The 25,397-nt window shown below is 39.0% G+C and overlaps 1 protein-coding gene across 2 annotated transcripts in view; it reads left to right on the top strand.

Moving 5' to 3' along the window:
• Window positions 1-25,397, top strand: part of MYLK (myosin light chain kinase) — a 2,381,262-nt gene that overhangs the window by 2,234,044 nt on the left and 121,821 nt on the right. For both annotated transcript variants that reach the window (XM_044074915.1, XM_044074916.1), the window contains exon 29: window positions 20,065-20,188. In XM_044074915.1, coding sequence (XP_043930850.1) covers window positions 20,065-20,188 — 124 coding nt within the window. The remainder of the gene's footprint in view (window positions 1-20,064; window positions 20,189-25,397) is intronic.

The following is a 25,397-nucleotide window of genomic DNA, read 5'->3' as shown; positions in this document are numbered from 1 at the left end:
TCTTACTCCCAGCAATGAAATTCGACTTTTGAGAAAAATGTACCTTCTGTCTCAACTATATCCCATAAACCTTTATTTTTTCCTTATTCAAATACAGACCAACTAATTTTAACAATCTATTTAATTATTTTAATATTTCCATATAGTGGGCTTATTCATTACAACTAATATTACATCATCCATGTCAGATAAAAGTGTGTGAATCTTAACTTTTTTGTACCCATTATGCACCTGCTCCAGACTTCTCCAGCTCATTTGCTATTGCATTGATAAGCAGTATAAGTCACTGTTTGATAGTACAGCCTTGTCTAATTCCCCTCCTAACAGAAAATTTCCTACTACACCACCCATTTTACTAACTCTGTAGCATAATTTTCTCATGCACAGATTGAAAAAGTCTCAAATCATCCCTGTAAAATATCACCCTTTCAGAGTATCCAATGAACCCTCATGAATCACATCATCAAATGCTTGAGTACCTTCACCTACTACCATTTTCATTTCATTTACCTCGTCTTATTATATCATCTACCACTTCTTCAGCTGCAATCAACATCTCCTATCTTTGTATTCCCCTCACTTCATAAACTCCTTGTCTCAACACATCTCCTAAAATCTTTCAGATCTTTTTGATATTATTTTCATTTAAATCTTATCTAGTTATTTATTTATTTGTTTGTTTATTTTATATTTGTTAACCGGGAAAGTCCATCTGGATATGTGTCCTTTTTCAGTGGAGACCCGGGGAGAAAAGCTCCAATATCAAATAGTACAAAGTCTTTAGTACAGAGTATATTTAACACATATTAAAAAACATTAAGTTGCTACATTTTCTAATACAACAATACATTTGTAACACAGAGTAGGTAATTATAATAAGACTATTTACAACAGTAATGCTTCATAGGAGTGAAAAAACAATAGGAATTATAGCAACAACATTTAATACATTCTGAATAGTTGTACTTAATTTCAATACATAGAGTTTTCAAACAAAAATAAGTTAGTGCGATTGAACATTGGTAGTAGTTAGAGAATAAGTTTGATATAAGAATCAGTAAGGTGTCTGCTGAGTGGGTTCAGTGTTGGGGATGATGTAGTATAGGAGGTTTGGAGGGAGTTTAGTAGGTCTAACCCGGGCTGTGGCAGGAGCAGAGCCCAGTCTGTAAGGTGGGTTTTTAGGAGTTCTTTAAACTGTTTAGATGAAGAAATGTTCATAAGTGGATTGGGCAGAGAGTTCCAAAGTTCATAGGTAGGTACTAAGCTATTGGGCCTAGGGCCTATACAAGCCTAGCCATATGGATTCCCTGTCTGTCGGCACTTACAGAAATTTATTTTCCTGCACCCCTGTCAAGCAGAGCCAATGAAGTGATCTCCAGGGTGAATTTCCTATTTCCCATCCAATCGTCAAGATTTTTCTTAAAGAGGGTCAAAGAGGTGCTCTGCTTGACCTGAATGGGTAGTCTGTTCCAGAGTATGGGAAGTCTCTGGGACAGGAACCTAGCCCTCCAGCAAGTGTTGTTTATTGGGATGACAAGGTTTAGGTCACTGGAGCGTGTGGGTCGGATGGATTGGGATTTCTTTAAGTGGAGCAGGTCCAACATTTGTGGGTTTGACATGGCCTTATATTTTAGGCAGAGATCACCTCTGAATAGACGATATGAAACAGAATAGAGCTGGAGTTTTTTGAGGTGGTCTGCATAGGGTAGATGTTTTAGGCCAGTGATCCTCTTTGTGAGGTATTTCTGTGGCCTTTCCAGCTGTTGCAAATGTTTTGTGAGGTACATACCAAATGGGGCATTGTATTCTATAATAGGTCTAATGAGGGATGAGTAGAGGGGAACAATGATCTCCTTTTTTCTAGATGAGAAGCCTTTTGTAGTTAGATGGGCCACGTAGAAAGATTTTCTGACTACTGTGGTGATGTGTTTATCAAAAGAGAGTCCACTGTCCACCTGTATCCCAAGGTCTCTAATCACACTTTCTGTGTTAAGTGGGCTACCACCTATGTGGTATTTCAAGGGGCACTTGTTTTTTTTTCCAAAGGTGATGACTATGCATTTTTTGGCATTGAGCTTGAGGCCATGGCTTTGACACCAGGCATCTATATGAGTGAGGCCCTTTTGTAGAATGTCCACATCTTTTGGGGATTCGATAATGACTCCCAACTTGCAGTCGTCTGCAAACTTTGTTAGCCATAGGCCTTCGGTGTTAGCTTGAACTTCAGAGAAGTAGATGCCAAATAAGAGCGGACCTAGGACTGAGCCCTGTGGTACTCCACTTGTCACAGGTCTATTACTGGATTTGGAGTCAGCTACTTTGACTATGTGGGTTCTGTCAGTGAGCCAGTTTGCAACCCTTCTAGTGACATAGGGATTAATGGCCAGTTTAGTGAGTTTATCTAAAATTCCGGAGTGGGGGATGGTGTCGAAGGCCTTGGCAAGGTCCAGATAGGCTGTGTGAACCACCTTACCCTCATCTATGGCTCTTGACTGTTTCAAAGCAGTCAGTCAGATTTAGAAGACATGATCTACCTTTCATGAACCCAAACTGTGTGAGGTCCAGAGACTGGAAGTTTCCAATGTCCCTGTTTTTGAGTTCCATGATGATACATTCCATGCCAAGCGACTAAGCAGCTCACCTTACTATTCAGGCATGACCAAAGGGCAGCTTCAGGTGTACTCTCCAGTCCAGCTGGTGAATCTGGGTATCCTAAGGCAATGTTACAACTGCCTCATGTACACAGACAGCCCTCACCTCCTACCACAAAACACTAACATATGTGAGAGATGCAATTATACAGCCAGACTGGAGGCTAAGGTATCTCCACCCAAGACTGGAACAGACAGTCATGAGGAGAAGGTTAACACTTGCACCACACCTCCAGCCTCACATACACCTACTAAACCAACACTGACAAAAGATATACATAAATACACACAATCATACTCAGAGGCTCTAAATAAAAACCTGCAAAAGCATCAGAGAGCTCCAAAGCAGACACCCACAAAACCTGCACCTCCTGTCACAAACCAGACAACACATAAAACACAAAATCAATGTGCCGCACAATCACAGCCCTTAAGGCAAAATAACATACCTAACACGCTAGTAATAGGTGACTCAATAGTCAGGCACACTGACGCCCCACTCACTAGGCTGGACAAGGAGAAGGTTACTGTTAGCTGTCTGTTGGGAGCCAGAATCCACCACATAACACAAGCACTCAGGTCACTCCAGAACAAGTACAAATATGACTCTGTCATTGTTCATGTTGGTGTGAATGACCTGAGCCTTACCTCCCTGGACTACATGAAAAGAGACATGGAAGAGCTCTCTGATCATGTAGCCCAGGCGGGTATGACCCTGACCCTGAGTAGCATCCTGCCCTCACCAAGAATGATACCTCAGTATAAAGAAAAAATGATTAATTTCAACAATTGGCTAAGCTTCTGGTGTCATTCAAAGGGGATCCAGTGTCTGTCAGCCTGGGATGACATGCTCGACAAGCCACGTTGCTTCGCAAGAGATGGCTTGCACCTGTCACCCCTTGGCTTTCGAATACTGGCCAAGGCTCTTGCTGCCCCCATAGTGCCTTTTTTAGGCAAGGCTCAAAATTCAAACCCACCTCCATAAACAGCACAAGTAAAAAACTGAGGGTTATGCTACTCAACGCCAGGAGTTTAACTTTCAAAATGCATGCACTCGAAGCACTCCTAAGTATGGAGAACATCAACATCTGTGCAGTAACTGAAACCTGGTTCAAGGTTCCAGAGAGCACTCCAGCACTACTGGGCTACAACTCATACCACACATTTCGGCCACAGAACACTGGAAAACATGAAGGTCCTACCGAACACCCTGATCTTGGGAGATTTAAATTACCCTACCATTAACTGGGAAAATTACTTGAATACAAACTCCCAGGCTCAGCGCTTACTGGAATTCATCAACTCAAATGCCCTGGATCAGCTGGTAAACTCCCCTACCAGAGGCCACAACATATTGGACCTGGTCATCACCAAGATGGGCGACAGGTGCTCCGTACCGGAGGTCAACCCATCACTGGTTAGATCAGACCATAAACTAATCACCCTAGATGTCCACACCCCACCACCACCCCCAACCAAGGAAACCACAGTGAAAAACTTTTCTAAATTAAACTTCACCTTACTTAAGTCAGAGGTGGTAGGTTTCACAGCCCCCATGCTAAAGGATAACACTGCCCAAGATGCAGAATCTTTACAATTGCACTCAATGAGCACCTACAAGGATGCATGGATCGTGCCATCCTTAGCAAAACCAAGACTCACTCCCCTAAGAGAAGGAAACCAGTCTGGTGGACCCCTGCCATAAACAGGTTATACAACAAAAAGAGGAAACTAGTTCAGAAAAAAAGCAAATCCCAAGAAGGAAAGACATCCCTGATCAGTATCAGTAAGAAACTAAGGTCCCTCATAAAATCATCCAAGGCTAACTTCGAAAGAAAAATAGCCAAGGACTCAAAAGATAACCACAAAGCCTTCTTTAGCTATGTCAAAAATCTAAGTGGCAACTCTCAGGTATGCTCTGAGATAGTGCAAAATAGCACAAAATATACTGAACCTACTGATATTGCTAATATACTGGCAGGTAGATTCAGTGCAAACTTCACCTCCCTCTCACCTTCAAAAGGGCCCACAACAATACCGGAAAAGTGTAGTGTCCCGGAAATCATAGAAGCACAGGTGAAAACAGCCCTTTCAAAAGCCAAAAACACAGCATCAATGGGGCCAAATGGTGTCCCAGGCTGCATCTTGCATGAACTACAGAACGAACTAACCCCCCACCTAAACAAGCTATTCAACCTCAGCCTCTCCACAGGCTACGTGCCCATAAAATGGTGCACAGCAATGGTTATTCCGCTCCACAAAGGAGGAGCCACAACTGACCCTGGTAACTATCGCCCCATAAGCCTGACTAGCCTGGTCTGCAAGGTTATGGAGCGCATCATCATGGAACTCATTAACAAAGACGTTGGGAACCTCCAAACACTTGACCCGACCCAGTTCGGCTTTGTTAAGGGCAGATCATGCCTACTAAACCTGGTTGTCTTCTTCGAGACAGTTACCAAGGCCATAGATGAGGGAAAGGTGGTTCACACAGCCTACCTTGATCTTGCCAAGGCATTCAACACCATTCCTCACTCGGGTATTATAGAAAAACTCACCAGCCTGAACATAAACCCCTACGTCACAAGATGGGTTGCCAACTGGCTTACAGACAGAACTCGCATGGTAAGAATAGCGGGCTCCAGGTCTGACTCTAAACCAGTCACAAGTGGTGTCCTGCAACGCTCAGTTCTGGGACCCCTACTGTTCGGCATATATTTCTCAGAAGTACAGGCAAACACAGGAGGACTATGGCTAACCAAGTTCGCCGATGACTGCAAACTAGGAGCCATAATTGACTCTCCGGCTGACACGGACATCCTCCAAAAAGGCCTTACTGAGACAGACACCTGGTGTCAAAGTCATGGCCTCAAGCTAAATGTCAAAAAATGCATAGTCATCCCTTTGGGAAAACAAAACACCCACGAATTACCACATAGGCGGCAACCCCCTTAATACAGAAGAGGTAATAAGAGATCTGGGGACCCAGGTAGATAGTGATCTCTCCTTTGACAATCATATTGCCAAAGTAGTTAGGAAATCCTTCTATGTGGCCCATCTAATTACTAAGGGGTCCACATCTGGAAATAAAGAGGTTATAGTGCCCCTCTACTCGTCACTCATCAGACCCATCACAGAGTACAATGCCCCATTTGGGATGTATCTCACAAGACACTTCCAACAGCTTGAAAGGCCACAAAAGCACCTCACCAAGAGGATTACTGGCCTGAAACATATGTCCTATGCAGCCTGAGTGAAAAAACTCCAGCTGTACTCAGTGGCATATCGCTTACTCAGAGGTGATCTCTGCCTGACTTACAAAGCCATGTCCAACTCAGAATTGATGGACATGCTCCACCTAAAGAAATTCAAGTCACTGCGAGCCACGTGCTCTAGTGAGCTAAACCTCGCCACAACAATAAATAGAACATGCTGGAGAGATAGATTCCTGTCACAGAGACTCCCCATGCTTTGGAACAAAATTCCTAACTACATTAGGCAGAGCCCCTCACTAACACTCTTCAAGAGAAGCCTTGACAAGTGGATGGGTAACAGAAAGCACACCCCTGGGATCACTTCATTGACTCTGCTTGACAGAGGCTCAGTTAATTAATCAATGGGGCGGCAAAAGCCGACACACTCTGGCTAGGCTTATATATGCCCTCGGGTAGATAGCCTAGTACCTACCTATGAACCTATGGCCTTACAGACCAGATTCGTCAGACTGATGTGGCGGTAGTTACCAGGGTCTGTGGCGGACCCCCCCCCCTTATGGAGTGGGATAATCGTAGCTGTGCACCATTCAGTGGTTCAGTATTTTGGAGATATAATTTTAGAAGAGGGATTCACCTGTTGAGTTTTCTACTTTGGTGACTTGTAGGAGTAGTTTGTTGTTTGAGCAAAGGGATCTGGATGCAAAATATGGTTGGATAATGTCCTTAAGGGTTGAGCATAAACTCACTTAAACATTGAATAATAGATCTCGAGTCACTTACCAATAGCAACCTGTATATCAAATCTCATTACTATAGAGCTCAGAACATAAAAATAAGATGCTTCAAAACAAAACGCAAACCTCCATGTTTCAAATCCATTGCTCAGGATTGCACAGCACAGATCTATTATTCAATGTTTAAGTGAGTTTATGCTTAAAGTTTTGTTTTTAGATGTTATTGCAGCAATATGCCAATTTTATACGCTTTAATGGGAACAGAAGTTGATTTATGTATATAAGTGCAATAATGTGTTGCAAAGCCAATTAGCCCTTTTTTCTTATTTATTATATATGTAGCTGAGCGATTTTAGAGCTTTTATTATGCTTTAATGAATATTTTTACAATGTTTTAGAACTGTGGTGGTTGTGTTTCCAGCACGTATGATGTTACATAATTACTTTTTAAGAAAGTTTTTTTCGTGAATTTCCGTTTTAAATGGAGTATTAAGATTGTTAATTATGTTATTAGTTACCATGGTGATAGTAGGCTTGTTAGCCAGACTGTGACTATTTTAAGGTGTGTTTTTTTAGTAGTTTGTATAGTCTGATGAAGCATGGTGTGTCCATGTGAAAGCGCTTACTACCTGTATTAAAATAAACAATTTTTATCTTATATGTGCTGTGTGTCTTTCCTACACTTTCCTTGTGTGTATATATATATATATATATATATATATATATATATATATATATATATATATATATTTATATATATATATGTAAACTTCAGGTAACTCTTCTAATGTAATACCCTTCAGCAATTTTTTTTTACTTCCAATAAAATGAATTCCATTTCCCAACTCACCTCTTTAACTCCCTTCTTTATATATTTTCTTAACAGAATTCACTGTAACTAACACAATCTCCTTTTGCTGATATTTTAAATTTCCATGTTAATTTTTTATTTTTCTTACTATATGCTCTGAATTTTTCACTTTTGCCAAATAGATCCTTAGGTATTTACTAGGCTAACGACCACAAGGGCCTTTTGAAGCCTAGTCATGCATCCCAAATCTCTGACAAATTCTGATTCCCTTGATAAGTGTGTAAGCATGGGCCTGGGAGATGAACCATTTACAGGTTACCTGTCTGCATCAGAGACATAGGTGCCAAACCAGAGATGAATGTCCAGATTCCCATCCAGTTGTCCAAGTTGCACTTGAATTGGTTTAGGGAGGAAATCTGTTTCACGTGGATGAGGAGCCTGTTCCATAGATGGGGTAGTCTCTGGGATACATACCTATCTAGTCCAGCATGTCCTGTTTAGATCACAGGCAAGGTTTAAGTCTTTAGAACAGGTAATTCTGCTACTGTTTGTTTTGTGGATATGCAGGAGGGCCATCAGAGTGGGGTCTGACAATGCCCTGTATGCCAGGCATAGATCTCCCCTCAAAAGCCTGTAGGAGACAGAATAAAGGGATCGGGCCTTGAGGAGGTCTGTATAGGACATCCTGTATTCTTTTAGTGAATAACCTCTGTGTGGATGTTCCACTTGTTGGCTATGCCTGGTTAAGTACATACCAAAGGGGGCATTGTATTCAATGATAGGTCTGATGAAAGCCGAGTACAGTGGGACAATGACTTCCTTGGACTTAAATGCCATACCTTTGTTTATAAGTTGCGCAGCATAGAATGATTTCCTCACCAGTGTAGACATATGATGATCAAAGGCTAAATTACTATCTATGTATGTCCCTAAGTCCCTGACTACTGGGTCAACTCTAAGGGGTGTGTTGTCAATATGATAGTTACCAGGGATGGATAACTTCCCAAAGTGGATACTATTATGCATTTCTTGGCATTTAGTTTTAGTCCATGACTCTGACACTAGCTGTTTGTCTGTGTCGCCCCTCCTAGAGAACATTTGTGTCAGTGTGAGATTCAATGACAGCTCCTAATTTGCAATCATCTGCAAATTTAGTCAGCCAGAGACCACTGACATTGGCCTTGACTTCTGAGAAGTAAATGCCAAAAAGGAGTGGTCCAGGGACTGGACCTGAGGGACTCCACTTGTGACTGGCCTCTTTGTAGAGGTGGACTCCCGAATTCTAACTTCCTGGGTCCTGTCTGTGAGCCAGTTGGCTATCCACCGGGTGACATATGGGTTTGTACCTAACCTCTTCAGTTTGTCAACAATGCCCAAGTGGGGTATTGTGTCAAATGCCTTGGCCAGGTCAAGGTAGGCAGTGTGAACGATTTTGCCCTCATCCATTGCTTTGGTGACCTTCTCAGAAGTCCACCAAGTTGAGTAGGCTTGATCTTCACTTGATGAAACCAAACTGGGTTGGGTCCAGTGTCTGGAGGTTTACTATGTCTCTATTGATCATCTCCATGATAATTTGTTCCATGGCTTTACATATAAGACTAGTGAGACTTATGGGTCTGTAGTTTCCAGGGTCTGTAGATGGCCCACCTTTGTGCAGAGGGATGACTGTTGTCATTCTCCATTCATGAGGTACAAAGCCTGTTTGGAGGCTACAGTTAAATAGTAATTCCAGAGGCCCTGATAGGTCATGTTTCATGCTATTTAGAAAGCATTCTGGGATGTTGTCTGGGCCCATTGATGCATTGTTCTTGGTCTTAGAGAAAGCATTAAGGACCTGTTTCATAGTGATAGTAGGGGGCGTTATATTTGATATTTACTGAGGGAAGATTGAGGGGGAGAGAGGGTAAAGTTGGAGCTGAATTATATCAGCCAGGTGGTTTGCTATATCTTCTGGCTCAGTATAGGTGGCTCCATTTACAATGAGCTCTGCACACAATTGTGTATTACCTTTGAGATTGTGGACATAGCTAAAAGAATGCTTTGTGGTTGTCCTTGGCCTGGGAGGCCAAACTTACCTCAAATTTGGCTTTGGTAGATTTTATTTGTCCTCTGAGTTGTTTGCTTAGTTTAATGAGAGTGCTTTTATCTTGCTGGGTGCCGCACCTCCTAATTTTTGCCATGAATTTCTTCCTCCTGTTATACACCCGATTGATTTTGTGATTCCGCCAGGGTGGCTTGTTTTTTGAGTTACTTCTGTACTTCTTCCTCGTAGGTACAGCTGCCTCTATGCAGCTATTAACATGCTTGTACAGGGTTTCTGTGAACAGTTCTGCATAGGCAGAAGTGTTCTCATGGTTTATAGGGGTTTGAAAATTTTCCAGGTTCTCACTTAACAGCAGGAGGTTAGCCTTAGAAAAGTTCCTGAATATTACTGGTTTAGCTAGGGGTCCAGGTTTTATTTTTATTTCAAAGGAGATCATCTTGTGTTCTGATCTTCCCAGGGAAAGCATTACAGTATGGGATGTGCAGCACTCTCCCATATTAGTGAGGACCAGATCCAGTATGGTTGCACCCCTGGTTGGCATATTATATGGTCCAGGGAGTTTGTATTTACAAAATCCAGGAATCTCTGTGCATGTATGTTTGATGTTGTATAGGATTCCCAGTTAATTACCCATGAATATAGTATTGGGTTGGATGGTTTGTGTTTCTAATAAGTTTAAATACATGGTATGGATTTCCTAGCTCATAGAGGGGGACGTATAGCTTGCAAGGAAGTGGTATTGCATTTTACCTATGTTGACTTGAACATAGAGCAGCTCAAGTGCATTGTCCTGTTTGGCCAAAAACTGTGAAACAACTTATTTCTTTCCTCTTAAGTAGTAATGCTGCTTATAAATTTTTTTCATCCTTTCTTTCATACAATCCCTTTTCTTTTCACAGATGATCTATGTATATGTCTTGTCTCTGTTCCATTTCACTTGTTACATTATCTTACTCCTTTTCCATATTTCTACTGCTTACTTCCAACTTGTTTATACTTTCTTTTAAAATATACTCACCAGTCTGACAAAGTAGTATAAAAACTGAACATAGATCAGTGATCTTTCCATAAATTATTCATCTCTTTTGAAAAATGTCCTTCAACACATTTTCTTTTTTTTTTTTTTTTTAACTTTCCCTTCTTTAATCACATATTCATTTTTTATATATCTGTCCATCAATCACAGTCAGTCTCCCACCACATTCTTCATATTCACCACTACATAAGTCTTCAAACAACTGTTCAATTTTTTATTTCTGTATAGGCATAGATACCTATTATTCTTAACACATCCCCTTCCAACCCTATATCCACTATAGGCCTTCTATCTATAAATGTTATAGTAAAGTCTAGAATATTCATACTTGCCTTAAGTAAAAAGGCTACACCTGAAAATAAGACTTTTAAATTCTTATAACTTCAATTAACTCTTCTAATGTAACATCCTTCTGCAAACCTTTTATTGCATCCTCTGAAAAGCATTTCAGTTCCCAGTTCACAGTTCACCTCTTCTTTGACTTTCTCTGCTTTGTATGTTTCCTTAAAATAATTCACTGTAACTTCCAGTATCTCCTTTTGCTTATATTTTCAATGTGTATGTTATTGCTGTAATATATATTCTAAATTTCTTACCATTTTTTGCTAAATATGCTGAGACTTCCTCTTTCATTCTGTTTAAGTAATAGCACTGCCTGTGTAACAAATGTTCACACTTTTTGTATTTTTTTTTGCATTTTATTTTATATCATTTCCAGCCTACTCTTCTTCTTCCTTTTTAAGTTATTATACTGGTTCTTTTCTAAATCCCTCCTGCTTACTTCCATAATTATACTCCTCCTTTTCTAAATTATTCCTGCTTACTTCCAATTCAAGGTGAACCTTTTTGTAGTTTCTTTTAAAATATACCGATCAATTGTTATACAAATCAGACACACACACACATGTGTGTGTGTGTGTGTGTGTGTGTGTGTGTGTGTGTGTGTGTATATCTGTATCTATACATATATATATATGTATATATATATATATATGGGTCTACTACTGTTTTTCGAAAACACACTTCTTCGAAGAACAGATAGCCGAGACCCACTTTAACAAAAGTGCACTTTCGCGTAAATCAGTTAACCGAAGCATGATACAGTGGGGATAAGAAAATATATACAAAAGTGTATATATATATATATATATATATATATATATATATATATATATATATATATGTATATATATATATATATATATATATATATATATATATATATATATGGCTGTGTTCTGCATGAACTATAAAGTGAACTGGCACCTCACCTGTGTGCCCTGTTCAATCGCAGCCTCACCTCAGGATTTGTCCCTACCGAATGGCGCACTGCTACTACAGTCATACATCTCCACAAAGGAGGAGTGACTACAGACCCTGGGAACTATCGCCCCATTATCCTGATGAGTCTGATATGCAAAGCTATGGAACACATCATCATGGACCTAATAAACAATGATATAGGGAATCTCCAAACTCTGGATCCCACACAGTTTGTTTTTTTGAAGGGTAGATCATGCCTGCTCAACTTGGTCGACTTCTTTGAGTCACTCACCAGAGCTGTGGATGAAGGCATGGTGGTTCATACAGCCTTTCTTGATCTGGCCAAGGCCTTTGATACCATTCCCCACTCAGGAATCATAGAAATACTCACTGAGCTAGGCATCAAACCCTATATAACCACATGGGTTGCAAACTGGCTCACAAATGGAACCCACAGTCTGAAAGTAGCTGACTCCAAGTCAGACTGCCGACAAGTCATGAGTGGAGTCACACAGGGTTCGGTCCTGGGTCCTCTCCTGTTTGGTATCTACTTCTCTGAAGTCCAGGTCAACACAAATGGACTCTGGCTGACAAAGTTCCCATACAATTGCAAGTAGGAAGCCACTGCATTGACATTGTTCTCCCTCCACACTTCCACAACGACACTACTCTTCCCAGATGTCTTCACGCTAAGAATGGGAAAAACACACACCCAGTGCTGTCACACCCAGAATGAGTAGAGAAAGTGCCCCAGTGCACCAGCCAAATTCCCTGCTATTCAGAATGAACACCACCCATATTGCGTCTCTCCTGAAATGAAGCTTCTGGCCTAACCCAGTCAACAATGTGCAAGTAAAATAACTACTAAGCAATCCAATTAAATAATTGACATGGATTCCTGCTTATCAGGTATAATTGTTTACTTCCAGACTATATCTATCCCCATCTCTCACTCTCCATTTTTTATCCTTTGTTTACATGATCACAGACTAACCACAGAGTAACTATTCCACTGGTGTTAAATGCAATGTAATCTGCTTGTTTGCCACTTTGCTAACCATGTTGCATGTAATCTCTGTGTAAATGTAGTCACTATATTCCTGCTATTGTTTACTTAATGCCACACATTTTCTAATCATCTGATTGTTATAGCATGACAGTAGAAATTTGCTTTCTAAATTGCCTCTGCAAAATGAGCACTTGGCCACTTGCGCAGAATGACTAACCAACTCAACAAAGGGTAGTCAATCAGTTGATACAAAAATAAGTCATAAATGATAACCACACACATATCTATATATATATATATATATATATATATATATATATATATATATATATATATGTATATGTTTGTGTCTTTTGGCTTTTCCCGGTTAGGGGTCGCCACAGCAGAACTCCGGTCCGCTAATGATTGGTAGTGGATTTTTACGTACCGGGTTACCAGCCCTGACGCACAACCTTCAACGAAGGCATGCCCCATTCACGTATGCCTCCACACAGAAGATGCTCTAGCTGAGAATCGAACGGGACAGCGTCTTGCTATGAGGCGACAACGCTACCGCAGCACCACCACCGCAGTACTATATATATATATATATATATATATATATATATATATATATATATATATGAAATCACCAAAACCAGATTCTAGCACTCGCATACTTTCTGCAACATTTCCAATGAAAATCCACAAGTTAAAGCACAAAACGAACACTAAATTGAGTGTTAAAGATTTATTCCAAGTGCAAATGCACAGAGTAACCATTCAGGTGATCTTCACAGCAGCCATACTGCTGCAAACACAGACCGGTTACCGGTTTCGCCCCCTGGCGTCCTCAGTGTGAATACACAGAGTGAAGATGCTGCTTGCATAAGTACACATGTAAGTGTTACTCAATCAATTTAAAGAAAAAGAACAGGAACATTCAGACTAAATAAATAAACCCTATGTTCACGAAAAAAACTGCTTTGAATACATGAAACAACCTGATATGCATCCATATACCTACACATATTACCATATATAAATGTATGCACATGTATACATACATAAAAAAAGTCTATAAAATACATATAAACATAGATAGTATTTCATATGTAGCATATGTTACATATATAAGTGAGTGACTAATAACACTACTAAGGGACAAAGAAAAAAATATTAAGGCAAAGCTGGATGAATGTTTGGAAAATGTGCAACAATTTGAAAATGAGGGGGACTATCAAAAGACTTGAGTCATATTTAAGTGAAGTGAATACTTTTGAAAATGAGGTCAGGGACAATAAACTCAAGAAGTTTAACCGTGATTTGGGGGATATGGCGAATAATGCAATTTTCTCTTGGAAAACCACTAAAAGATCAGTGCACTTCTCGGATACTACAAAAAAACAATTTAAATTTAAGCGGAAAAGAAACAAATCTATTCTGAAGCCTTCTAGAAGTGCTGAAGGCACTACTGAATCTAGTACGTCTGCCTTTTCATCCAACCCAACCAGTACTGATACTTAAGCTGAATTTGTGGAAGATTTAACATCTCCGATCCACAAAAAATCCAGGGGAAGAGATGGCCCTTTAGAAGAGGTGGATGCAAACATTGAAGGCAGACCAGGGAGCAACATAGAGTAAACATTCAGGGAATTAATGCAAACATAATTGATAGCCATGATGCTGAGATGGATAATGTCATAGTTAATTTAACTAACTATGAGTTAAGTATGCATGAGAAAAGTGTGCTAAATAAAGGCTTCAACTATATAATACCTTCATGCTTTATCTCTAAGTTTGATGTTTATGATGATGTTAAGCATTTTTGCAGAGCTTTAAATTTAAAATATTTTTTTAATGCTAAAGCTGATAGCAATGATACTGCTGATGTTGCTTCTGATGGTTTTCTTTTTAAGAAATCTGACTTCCAGCCACCATATCACCCTCGGGTAAAACTGTTTGAGGATTTGGTGTTGCATGATTTACATGTTAATCAAAATTCTGTTTTCAGGGGATTTGGTGATAATTTGACCAAGCCTGAGAGAGAGGCTCTGATACAGTTAAAAAATAATAAAGACTTAGTAGTAGTCAAGGCAGACAAGGGGGGTGCTATTGTAATATGGGCACGCGATGATTATTTGGGAGAAGCTTTGAGGCAATTGAGGGATGGCAGGTTTTATTATAGCCTGCCTCTTGATCCTACTTTGGATTTTAAATGAAAGATGGATTTCTTTTGAATGCCAAATTGAATGGGGATATATCAGAATCCCAGTTTAAGCAGCTTCTTGTTAGTAATCCAATACCTCAGTGGTTCTATATTCTGCCCAAAATACATAAAACTATTTTGAACCCCCCAGGTAGGCCTATTGTTTCAGGTAGGGGATCTTTAACAGAACCCCTATCTGTGTATTTAGAGTATGAATTGAAGCCATTACTCAGCTTGGTCAGGGCTAGGCTAAAAGATTCTAGCAACTTTTTCTGCTTAAAGAATGATCTGCAGATACACCCAGCCTCCTATCTTTCTACCCTCGATGTCCAGGGTATATACGAACATACCACATAGTGGAGGTATTCAGGCATTGAAGTATTGGTTAGAAATGTATGGTAAGCATCAACCTAGACAAATTGATTTTTTGTTAAGTTTGGTGCAATTGGTATTAGAGCACAACATTTTTTATTTCCATGGTGAGTGCTATCTACAAATGATGGGAACTGCGATGAGTACAACTTCTGTGCCTATATATGCAAACCTCTTTATGAGTTATTTTGAGAGAGAGTTTATATATAATGATCCTTGTCCTTTTAAGAAAGAACTTATCATGTGGCGTCTTTATTTGGACAACTGCTGGGGGATTTGGTCTGGCACTATCCAGAATTGGTTAGATTTTGTGAAATATCTGAACTCAAATCAATTTGGTTTAACATTCACTGATAGAATCGAGCTTAATAGCATTGATTTTTTTGATGTGATTGTGACTAAGAACCCAGATAGTACTATGAAGATGAATCTCTATAGGAAACCCTTTACTAAAAATGCCATCTTGCAGGCGATCAGTTGCCACCCTAGACATGTTATGTCCAACATACCAAAAGCTCAGTTTCAGAGATTGAGACACATTTGTAGTGAGGACACCTGTTATAAAAAAGAACTGGATAAAATGGGCAATAGATTTGTGAGGAGGGGTTATTCTGGCATTAGCATTCAGAGAAATAAAGCCATAGCATCCAGTTTTAATAGAGACGATTTCTGGTGAGTAAGAATTTGAATGCAACACACGTAAGAGATAGGTCAACTGCCATTCAAAAATCAGATTTGCTACAAACTTTGGTACCAATACTTTTAGAATCAGGAATGTGATCTCTAAGCACTGCGATATACTAAAGTTGGATCCATTTCTTGATCAATGCCTGGAGAATAAATGATTTTACAGTTATAGGCAGGGTCGAAATTTAGGTGAATCTTTATCTTGGTACAAGCAGATTGACTGGTTGGATGGTGATGCCTTAAGGGATTTAGCCAGGGGTAGCAATCCCTGTGGTAATTGCATCTGCTGTAAAGTTATGTCACGTACTAAATCCTTTACATCTGTCAATACCCCGAAGGTTTTTGATATTAAATATCTCATTACCTGTCATACTGACTGGGTGATTTACATGACAGTATGTCAGTGTGGGGCTTTTTATATCAGACAAACTTCTAGAAGCCTAAAGAGTATGATTGCACTACATGTAAGTGATATCACCTGTAAGCGACCGAGGAGTGCATTATTTAAGCACAGTTTGGTACATATTATGGCGCAATTCCTTTTTTGGGCATTGATTTGGTGAAGGGTAGTAGATTGTCCGATATAAGTAAACATGAAATTCTTGACTGAAAAGAGAGGCTGTGGATAACTAAATTAGGGGCACTGTATAAACCAGGTCTAAATGACCATTGGTAGATTTGCTTGATGAGTTAGATTTAGTATTTGGTAAAAAAGGGGGTTTTCTTTGTCCCTTAGTAGTATTATTAGTCACTCACTTATATATTCTGGTTAGTGGTTCATATTGTCTATTGTTGACACCTCCCATTTTCTTATGACATTCCATATTTGCCTTTGGTGATTTATGTAACATATGCTGCAGATGAATTACTATTTATGTTTATATGTATTTTATAGATATTTTTTATGTATGTATACATGTGCATACATTTATATATGGTAATATGTGTAGGTATATAGATGCATATCAGGTTGTTTCATGTATTCAAAGCAGTTTTTTTCGTGAACATAGGGTTTATTTATTTAGTTTGAATGTTCCTGTTCTTTTTCTTTAAATTGATTGAGTAACACTTACATGTGTACTTATGCAAGCAGCATCTTCATTCTGTGTATTCACACTGAGGGCGCCAGGGGGAAAAACCAGTAACCGGTCTGTGTTTGCAGCAGTATGGCTGCTGTGAAGATCACCTGAATGGTTGCTCTGTGCATTTGCACTTGGAATAAAGCTTTAACACTCAATTTAGTGTTTGTTTTGTGCTTTAACTTGTGGATTTTCATTGGAAATGTTGCAGAAAGTATGCGAGTGCTGGAATCTGGTTTTGTTGATTGTACATTGAGTTCCGAGCACACCGCGTTTGTCTGGGCGAGCACCTATTCGCTTTTGGGATATATATATATATATATATATATATATATATATATATATATATATATATATATACTTATACTGTATATAATATGTGTACATATATATATTTATTTATATATATATATATATTTCTATATCTATATATATATATATATATATATATATATATATGTGTGTGTGTGTGTGTGTAATACACACACACCTGTATGGAAATAAAAAGTTTACACACCCCTGTTAAAATGGCAGTTTTTTGTGATGTAAAAAAATGAGACCACAATAAATCATTTCAAAACTTTTCCCACCTTTAATGTGACCTATAACCTGTACAATAATTGAAAAACCAACAAATCTGTTAGGGGAAAAAATATAAAAAATAAAAAACGTACCATGCACTGGTTGCATGTGTGCGCACACCTTTAAACTAATACTTTGTTGTGTGTGCACACCCTTAAACTAATACTTTGTTGAAGCACCTTTTGATTTAATTACAGCATTCAGTCTTCTTGGGTAGGAGTCTATCAGCATTGCACATCTTGACTTGGCAATATTTGCCCACTCTTCCTTGCAAAAGTGCTCCAAATCTGTCAGATTGCTAGGGTAACTCTTGTGCACAGCCCACTTCAGGTCACCCCACAGATTTTCTATTAGATTTAGGTCTGGGCTCTGGCTGGGCCATTTCAAAACTTAAATTTTCTTCTGGTGAAGCCGTTCTTTTGTTGATTTGGATGTATGCTTGGGGTCATTGTCGTGTTTAAAGGAGAAATTCCTCTTCATTTTCAGCTTTCTAGCAGATGTCTAAAGGTTTTGGGCCAAAAGTGACTGGTACTTGGAACTGTTCATAATTCCCTCCACCTTAACTAAAGCCCCAGTTCCAGCTGAAGAAAAGCAACCCCCAAAGCAAGATACTGCCACCACCATGCTTCACCGTGGGGATGACGTTCTTTTAGTAATGCGAAGTGTTGTTTTTGCGCCGAATGTATCTTTTGGAATTGTGGCCAAAAAGTTTAACTTTGGTCTCATCAGACCATAACACATTTTCCCACATGCTTTTGGGAGACCATGTATTGTTTTGCAAATTTTAGCTGGGCCTAGATGTTTTTCTGTGTAAGAAAAGGCTTCCGTCTTGCAACCCTACCCCATATTCTAGACATATGGACAATACTGGAGATTGTTGTCACATGTAGTACACAACCAGTACTTGCCAGAAATTCCTGCAGCTCCTTCAGTGTTGCTGTAGGTCTCTTGGTAGCCTCCCTGACCAGTTTTCATCTTGTCTTTTCATCAGTTTTGGAGGCATGTACAGTTCTTTGCAACATCACTGTTGTCCCATATTTTCTCCACTTTTTGATGACTGCCTTTGCTGTGCACCATGGTGTATCCAATGTTTTGGAAATTTTTTTGTACCCTTCTCCTGACTGATACCTTTCAATAATGAGATCCCTTTGATGCTTTGTAAGCTCTCTGCGAACCATGGCTTTTGCTGTAGCAGGCAAGTGAGTAAATGCCAGGAAAATCCTACTAGGACACCTGAACTTTATTTGGGGTTAATTAGAGTCTCTTTAATTGATGGCAGGTGTGTACCCAAGAAGACTGAATGTTGTAATTAAATCAAAAGGTGCTTCAACAAAGTATTAGTTTACGGGTGTGCACACACCACAAAGTATTAGTTTAAGGGTGTGCACACTTATGCAACTAGCGTATTGTACTTTTTTAATTTTTTTATATTTTCCCCCTAACAGATTTGTTGGTTTTTCAATTGAATTGTACAGGTTATAGGTCACATTAAAGGTGGGAAAAATTTTGAAATTATTTATTGTGGTCTCATGTTTTTATATCACAAAAACCTGGCATTTTAACAGGAATGTGTAAACCTTTTATATCCACTGTATGTACCCACACACAAATCACAGCCCAAACTAGAAGATGCAGAACCCACAAATGAATACAAACACATTGATGAAATTATACTTTAAGTACCTACTGAACAAAACTAGAACAAAAACCCTCTATATGTGGACCAACAAATGTAGCTCTCTTAAAAACTACATTTTTCTATTTACCTTTAGCTCCTCTCAGAATGGGTTAACAAAACTGCATTAGTAAGAAGTTATCATTCAAATATTTTACAAACATTTATTTAGCAGAAAGACACTGCTTTCCTTGAGCATCAAGTTTGTTCCATATAAAGAGCTGAGAACTGTTTATCTAGTGTGGGAATTGTTTACCTAGTCATGTATTTATTTTTGCTGCAAGCAATTAAGCAAGTTTGCTGATTACATTGGACATTTTTTTCTGTTGTGTTTGGTGTTGGATGACCAACAGAAAAATACATATAGCATAAGGATTAGTCAAACAAGGAGAGAAATGTTACCCACTTTGCAAAATATGTACAAGGAAATATGATATTTAGACTCATACCTCTCAAATTCTTCTTTGCGCAGTCATTTTCAGAGGCATTAAATGTAGTGTTCATTACCTAAGTTATTAGTACCTCATACTGTCACATGGCAGAGCCCTCTCTGCAGCTACAGATACATAGGTAATATGTGTATCAGTACTGTGGAAGTTACAAGATGTCTTATAAATGGAGAATAAAATGAGCATTTTACATGATGTACTCATATAAGCTGTATTGTTTTGTGGCTCATTATCTGGAGCTTATGTTTTTTTTTTATTTCTGTTCACAGGAACCGGTTGAGTTGTAGCCAATCTGTTGAGCATCCTTGGCTGCAAAAGGATGTCACAACAATGGCAGCTAAAAAGCTCTCCAAGGACAGAATGAGGAAGTACTTGGCACGAAGGAAATGGCAGGTACTGCATATGAAAGGTTTACATAGTCCTGACACAATTCAAAGTCAGAAAATCATCGGAGTATCATTATGTGTTTCTTAAAATGACTAGGTGGACTACTGGGCAGTTTAGTAGCATATGACTTTGTACCCAGTTTTGTCTTGTTTTCGTATATTGTTTTTCTGCCTGCAACACCTAAAGTCTACATTTTTACTTAAAAAGTACAGTAGACAGCAGGGTTTAACTCTTGGTGAATTTAGATTATTTTTTGTTAAAGTGTAGAGTTGCTGTGAGTCATTTCACATTGTTCAGCACTGCTTTTTCAAATGGAAAGTTAGCTGAACCAAGTCACCCAACAGTTCAGAAAGAGCAGTATGATTCAGCAAATGCATTGCATTAACTTGTGTTTATCTCACTGTATGTAAGACTTGCACTAAATTGCATATGATAAAAGATGTGTGGAGTGAAACCCCCACATTCCCAAGTCATGTATTAAGTGGATTGGACACTCCAAATTACCCATAGAGATGCATGAGCATGCATGTGTGTGGGATGGAAGAACAACAGCGACAGAGCTAGCCACCTGACAGTTGAAACATGAGCTTTAAATTATGGTCACAGTTAATGTGATACCCCAGCCCCTTATAGAAAATGGGGAAAAGAAACTTATGGATGGATGGAACTGGCAGGTAACTGCAAAGCTATAAACGCATTCACTGATGTGCACTGCCACTTGAGACATTTATTGATGGGAAGGTTACAATAGAGATCAGTAACGTCATGCAACTTTTTTCAGAAATGTTGCTGTACCATACATAGCTGACTGTGACATGAAACTGTTTTATTTTCACATTCAACATTTTATGCACTGTAAATCATTTTACCACTTAACATTTTGTGGTAATTTTTTTTTTATTAATTCCATGCTTCCTATGGTATTTAAAAATAAAAATAAATATGGGTGCACAGTGCCAGTGTAAAATTCATGTAGTAGCTGTGATGCAGAGAATTACATATTGTGAGTTGTGGGCCTGTGGCTATAAAGTAGCCATTGTCAAGGTCTTTAAAATGACAGTGATTTATGCAGAGAAAAAATATGGAAAATGGTGCTTGTTTTAATGTTGAGGAACAATGAGCCCTTATCTCAAATGTGTGAGATACTAACTCCAAGCTTGCTGTATCTCGCTTGGTGTTAAAACAGTCAGCAGGAGGCATAAGGGCACAACACTATATGCCTGGGGTGGTTGTTTTTTATGGTTAGTACAACTGTTATCCCTATTTTGTGGGGCTACAGAGAGTGACCCCTTGTGCAAAAGATGCTTTAATCATGTTGAAGCGTGTCTCACAACTCACTCTTTTCTTGATGGAATTTCATTTTATATCTCTCACTTTCAGGAGTTACAGCTTTGATAGGAGCCATGAGTAAGTGCTGGGAAATTTAAATGACGACAAAGTACAACATTCTGCATAAACTTTTATAAAGTCTCATACTGACAGACTTAATAAATCATCTTTCTCACACAACTGCACAAATATTTTACTTATTTTATTATGCTGACGTCTTCAGTCACATGCAGTACTATTCTTCACCAGTTGGTGGTACTTTACCTGCTTGCCAGCACTGCCTTACACTTGCAGTTTAACCTGTTGAATGAGTACTTCAGTGCTTTGCAGACTTGTCAACCTGTTAGCACAAGAAATGTGGACAAAGCCTAAATTAGTGTGTGTGTGTGTGGGGGGGGGGGCAAAGGCCTAAAAATAGGGACGGATATTAAATATTGCTCTTATAAACTTTGAAAGTTGATAAAATAGCAAGATTTGGATTAGGGTGCATTTTCTGAAGGCTATAAAGTCTAAAACTCGAATATATGCCATTATTTAGTGAATTCATCCCTCTCTGAGCAGACCAAAAATATGAGGCAAAAATCTGGACAGTTGAGAAGTGTGGTGCTTAGGGCTCCTTGACTGACTGACATTCAGGGTGAGCACTGACTAGTTGCCCGATTCATCATCTGAAATTACAGTGTGGAGAAAGACCAAAATGATGTTGCCACTTAAAAAAATAAATGTATGTCTTACAAACTTACATCAGTGTATTTATCAGCATGTTACTCTTCATGTGAATAAATGACTTGCAGGAAATAACTTAGTCCATGAAAGAAAAAAATGAATGTTGAAAGTTTGTATTATTAATTTTTATTTATTTATTTGGGGAGGGGGACTGCTATCAGCACAAATTAATCTGATTTTAGAGATTCTGCACTGCTATTAAATCCCAGTGAACCTTTCCTGTAAGCTCATTTACATGTATTGCATACTATTCCACCATTTGTGTTGTATACTGTAATGTTCTGAATATTACACAAACTTCATATTGCATACAGTGTCATAGAATCCTGGCCACCTGTAATAAGATTTTCATGTGTTTCCTTCAAGTACTAAAATTGTCATTACAGGTAACATACTCTTCTAGAGTAGTTCATTAAGGAGAGAGAGAGAGAGAGACTTGAGTCTGATTTAAGATAATGGTCAGATTTTGCTTAGAATCAGAAGGATTCCAGAATATTTGCTGCTTTCATAAAGCAAAGACAAAATTTTTTTATTTTTATTTTTATTTAACATTTGTTGACTGGGAATGTCCGGCTAGGTTCCATAGAGCCCGTTTTCAAAATATGAGAATTTGCTTTAAATTTCTATGATCAGTTGTTTGCTTTGTTTTGCAAGTATTTATTCTTGAAAAAAAAGTGCTACTGATGGGAATCGTGATGCTGGGAACTACTGTGCGTATTGGTGTGACGCAAGATCAGACAGCTGTAGGCACAATGTTTGAGTACTCATTATAATTTGTACGCCTACAGAGTATGCGGGATCATGGAATCCAGGGCAGTATTAACCTTATTCTTGAGGGAATCCTTCCTTAAGGATCACGTGCAAAGTCATGCAATAAAATGCAGCATTCCAAACCTCTTTCAATCTTTAGCATATTATGGTTGGGCTGTAGTGGCTGCATTGATGGCCAATGTGATGAGACTTAAGAGGGGTCAGAAGTCTTCTTTTCCAGTCCTTCAAATGCCTTGGTTGTAATTACATCTGAATTTATAAACCTGTATATATCATTGAAGCTGCAACAAGAGAAATTGTAGGGAAACAACTGATTTGGCATTGAGTGCACTAAAATTAACCAACATTAGGTAGTCTTACTTGTATTTTGTAGTTGAAAACCCTATTGTTTGCAGACATGCAGCGGTACTCAGTAAGGTGCATGGCAAAAGCATGAGCCAAGATATTCCAGTTGTAAATACTATAGATACTCAGGTACACAACCACAACCACATAAAATAATTATATGCTCTGTACAATTTAAATATTTGAGAAATGCATAAGGAAAGAGCAAACCCATTCCATATGGATTACATGTCATCATATCACATGCAAATGTGCTTGTCCCACATGCATACTAGGAAAAGTACAAATGTTACAGATGATGTAATGGATTTTTTTAAACTCCTAATTGATACATTGGCAATCTTCAAATCCCAACTAAACCCAGTTAACTTCACTGAATACACAGAAATGTACACCACCACACTATACCAGCATGTAGAAAGCATAGATGCAGCTGTACACCATAGGAACAAGTGTAGGACAAACCCCAGAAACAAAGCCATATGGTGGAACCATAATATCAACAAGCTTTATAATAAAAAGAAAATAATTTTGACCAGAAGTAAGAAGAGTAATTCCTAGAATGTTAGAGCCCTTGTCACTGAAAAAAACCAACAACTCAGGAGCTTAATAAAATCCACCAAAGCCAAGTTTGAGGCTAAAATAGCTAACCAGACCAAAGACAATTGTAAGGCATTTTTTTAGTTAGTCATAATCTGAAAAGCACAACACAATAATGTGGTAAACTGACTGTGAATGATGTTACCTACACTGAGGCTGAAGATATAGCAAACATACTGATCGATAAATGTAGCTCTATGCTTACCTCTCTCTCTCTCTCTCTCCCTTCCATCTGTCCCTCATGATATACCTGAAACTGACTTGTCTCCAGCTACCACACAAGACCAAGTCCGAAATGTGCTATCAAAAGCTAAAAATACTGCATCAATGGGTCCTGAAATATCTCTGGAGCCATCTTTAATAGCATGAAGCATGATTTAGCCACACCCCTAACAACACTCAGCCTCCTTACAGTTTTGTACTAAGCAAATGGACAACAGCTACAGTTATTCCCCTGCATAAAGGAGGACCTTCCACAGACCCATAGGTCTGGCCAGCCTCATATGCAAAGCCGTGGAAAGACTTATCGTGAAATTAATCAGTCAGGACATATGGAGCCTCCAAACACTAGACCCATCTCAGTTTGGATTCATCAAGGGCAGGTCATGTTATGCAACCAGGTGGATTTTTTTTGAAAAGGTGAACAAAGCAATGGATAAAGGCAAAATGGTACACACTACATACCTTGACCTGGCCAAAGTTTTTGACACAGTTCTCCACTCAGGCATAGTACAAAAGCTAAGTAAACTTGGAATAAATATTTTCATAGGTGTTTACTAGGCTAACGACCACAAGGGCCTTTTTAAGCCTAGCCATGAATCCCAAACCTCTGACAAGTTCTGGTACCCTTGATAAGTGTAAGCAAGGGCTTGGGAGATGAAAATTTTACAAGCAGGGGCCTGGGAGATAAACCATTTATAGTTTGACTATGTTCATTAGGGACATAGGTGCCAAACCAAGGAGGAATTTCCTGTCCCCCATCCAATTGTCCAAGTTGCACTTGAGTTGGGTTAGGGAGGAACTCTGCTTCACATGGATGGGGAGTCTGTTCCATAGATGTGGTAGTCTCTGGGATACAAACCTGTCTCTCCAGCAGGTCCTTTTTATATCACAGGTAAGGTTTAAGTCTTTAGAATGGGTAATTCTGGTGCTGTTTGTTTTGTGGATATGCAGGAGGTCCATCAGAGTGGGATCTGACAATGTCCTATATGCCAGGCAGAGATTACCCCTCAACAGCCTGTCAGAGACAGAATACAGGAATAGGGCATTGAGGCAGTCTGCATAGGACATTTTACTTATGCCTTGTATTCTTTTAGTGAGGGACTTCTGTGAGCATTCCAGTTGTTGGATATGCCTGATTAGGCACATACCAAATGGAGCATTGACTCAATGATAGGTCTGATGAAAGCTGAATACAGTGGAACAATAACTTCTTTGTACCTAG

This window comes from Protopterus annectens, chromosome 6.part0, assembly GCF_019279795.1.
Source record: "Protopterus annectens isolate FY-2018-M chromosome 6.part0, PAN1.0, whole genome shotgun sequence".
Classification (NCBI taxonomy): domain Eukaryota; kingdom Metazoa; phylum Chordata; order Ceratodontiformes; family Protopteridae; genus Protopterus; species Protopterus annectens.
This window is presented reverse-complemented; position numbering and strand designations above follow the sequence as displayed.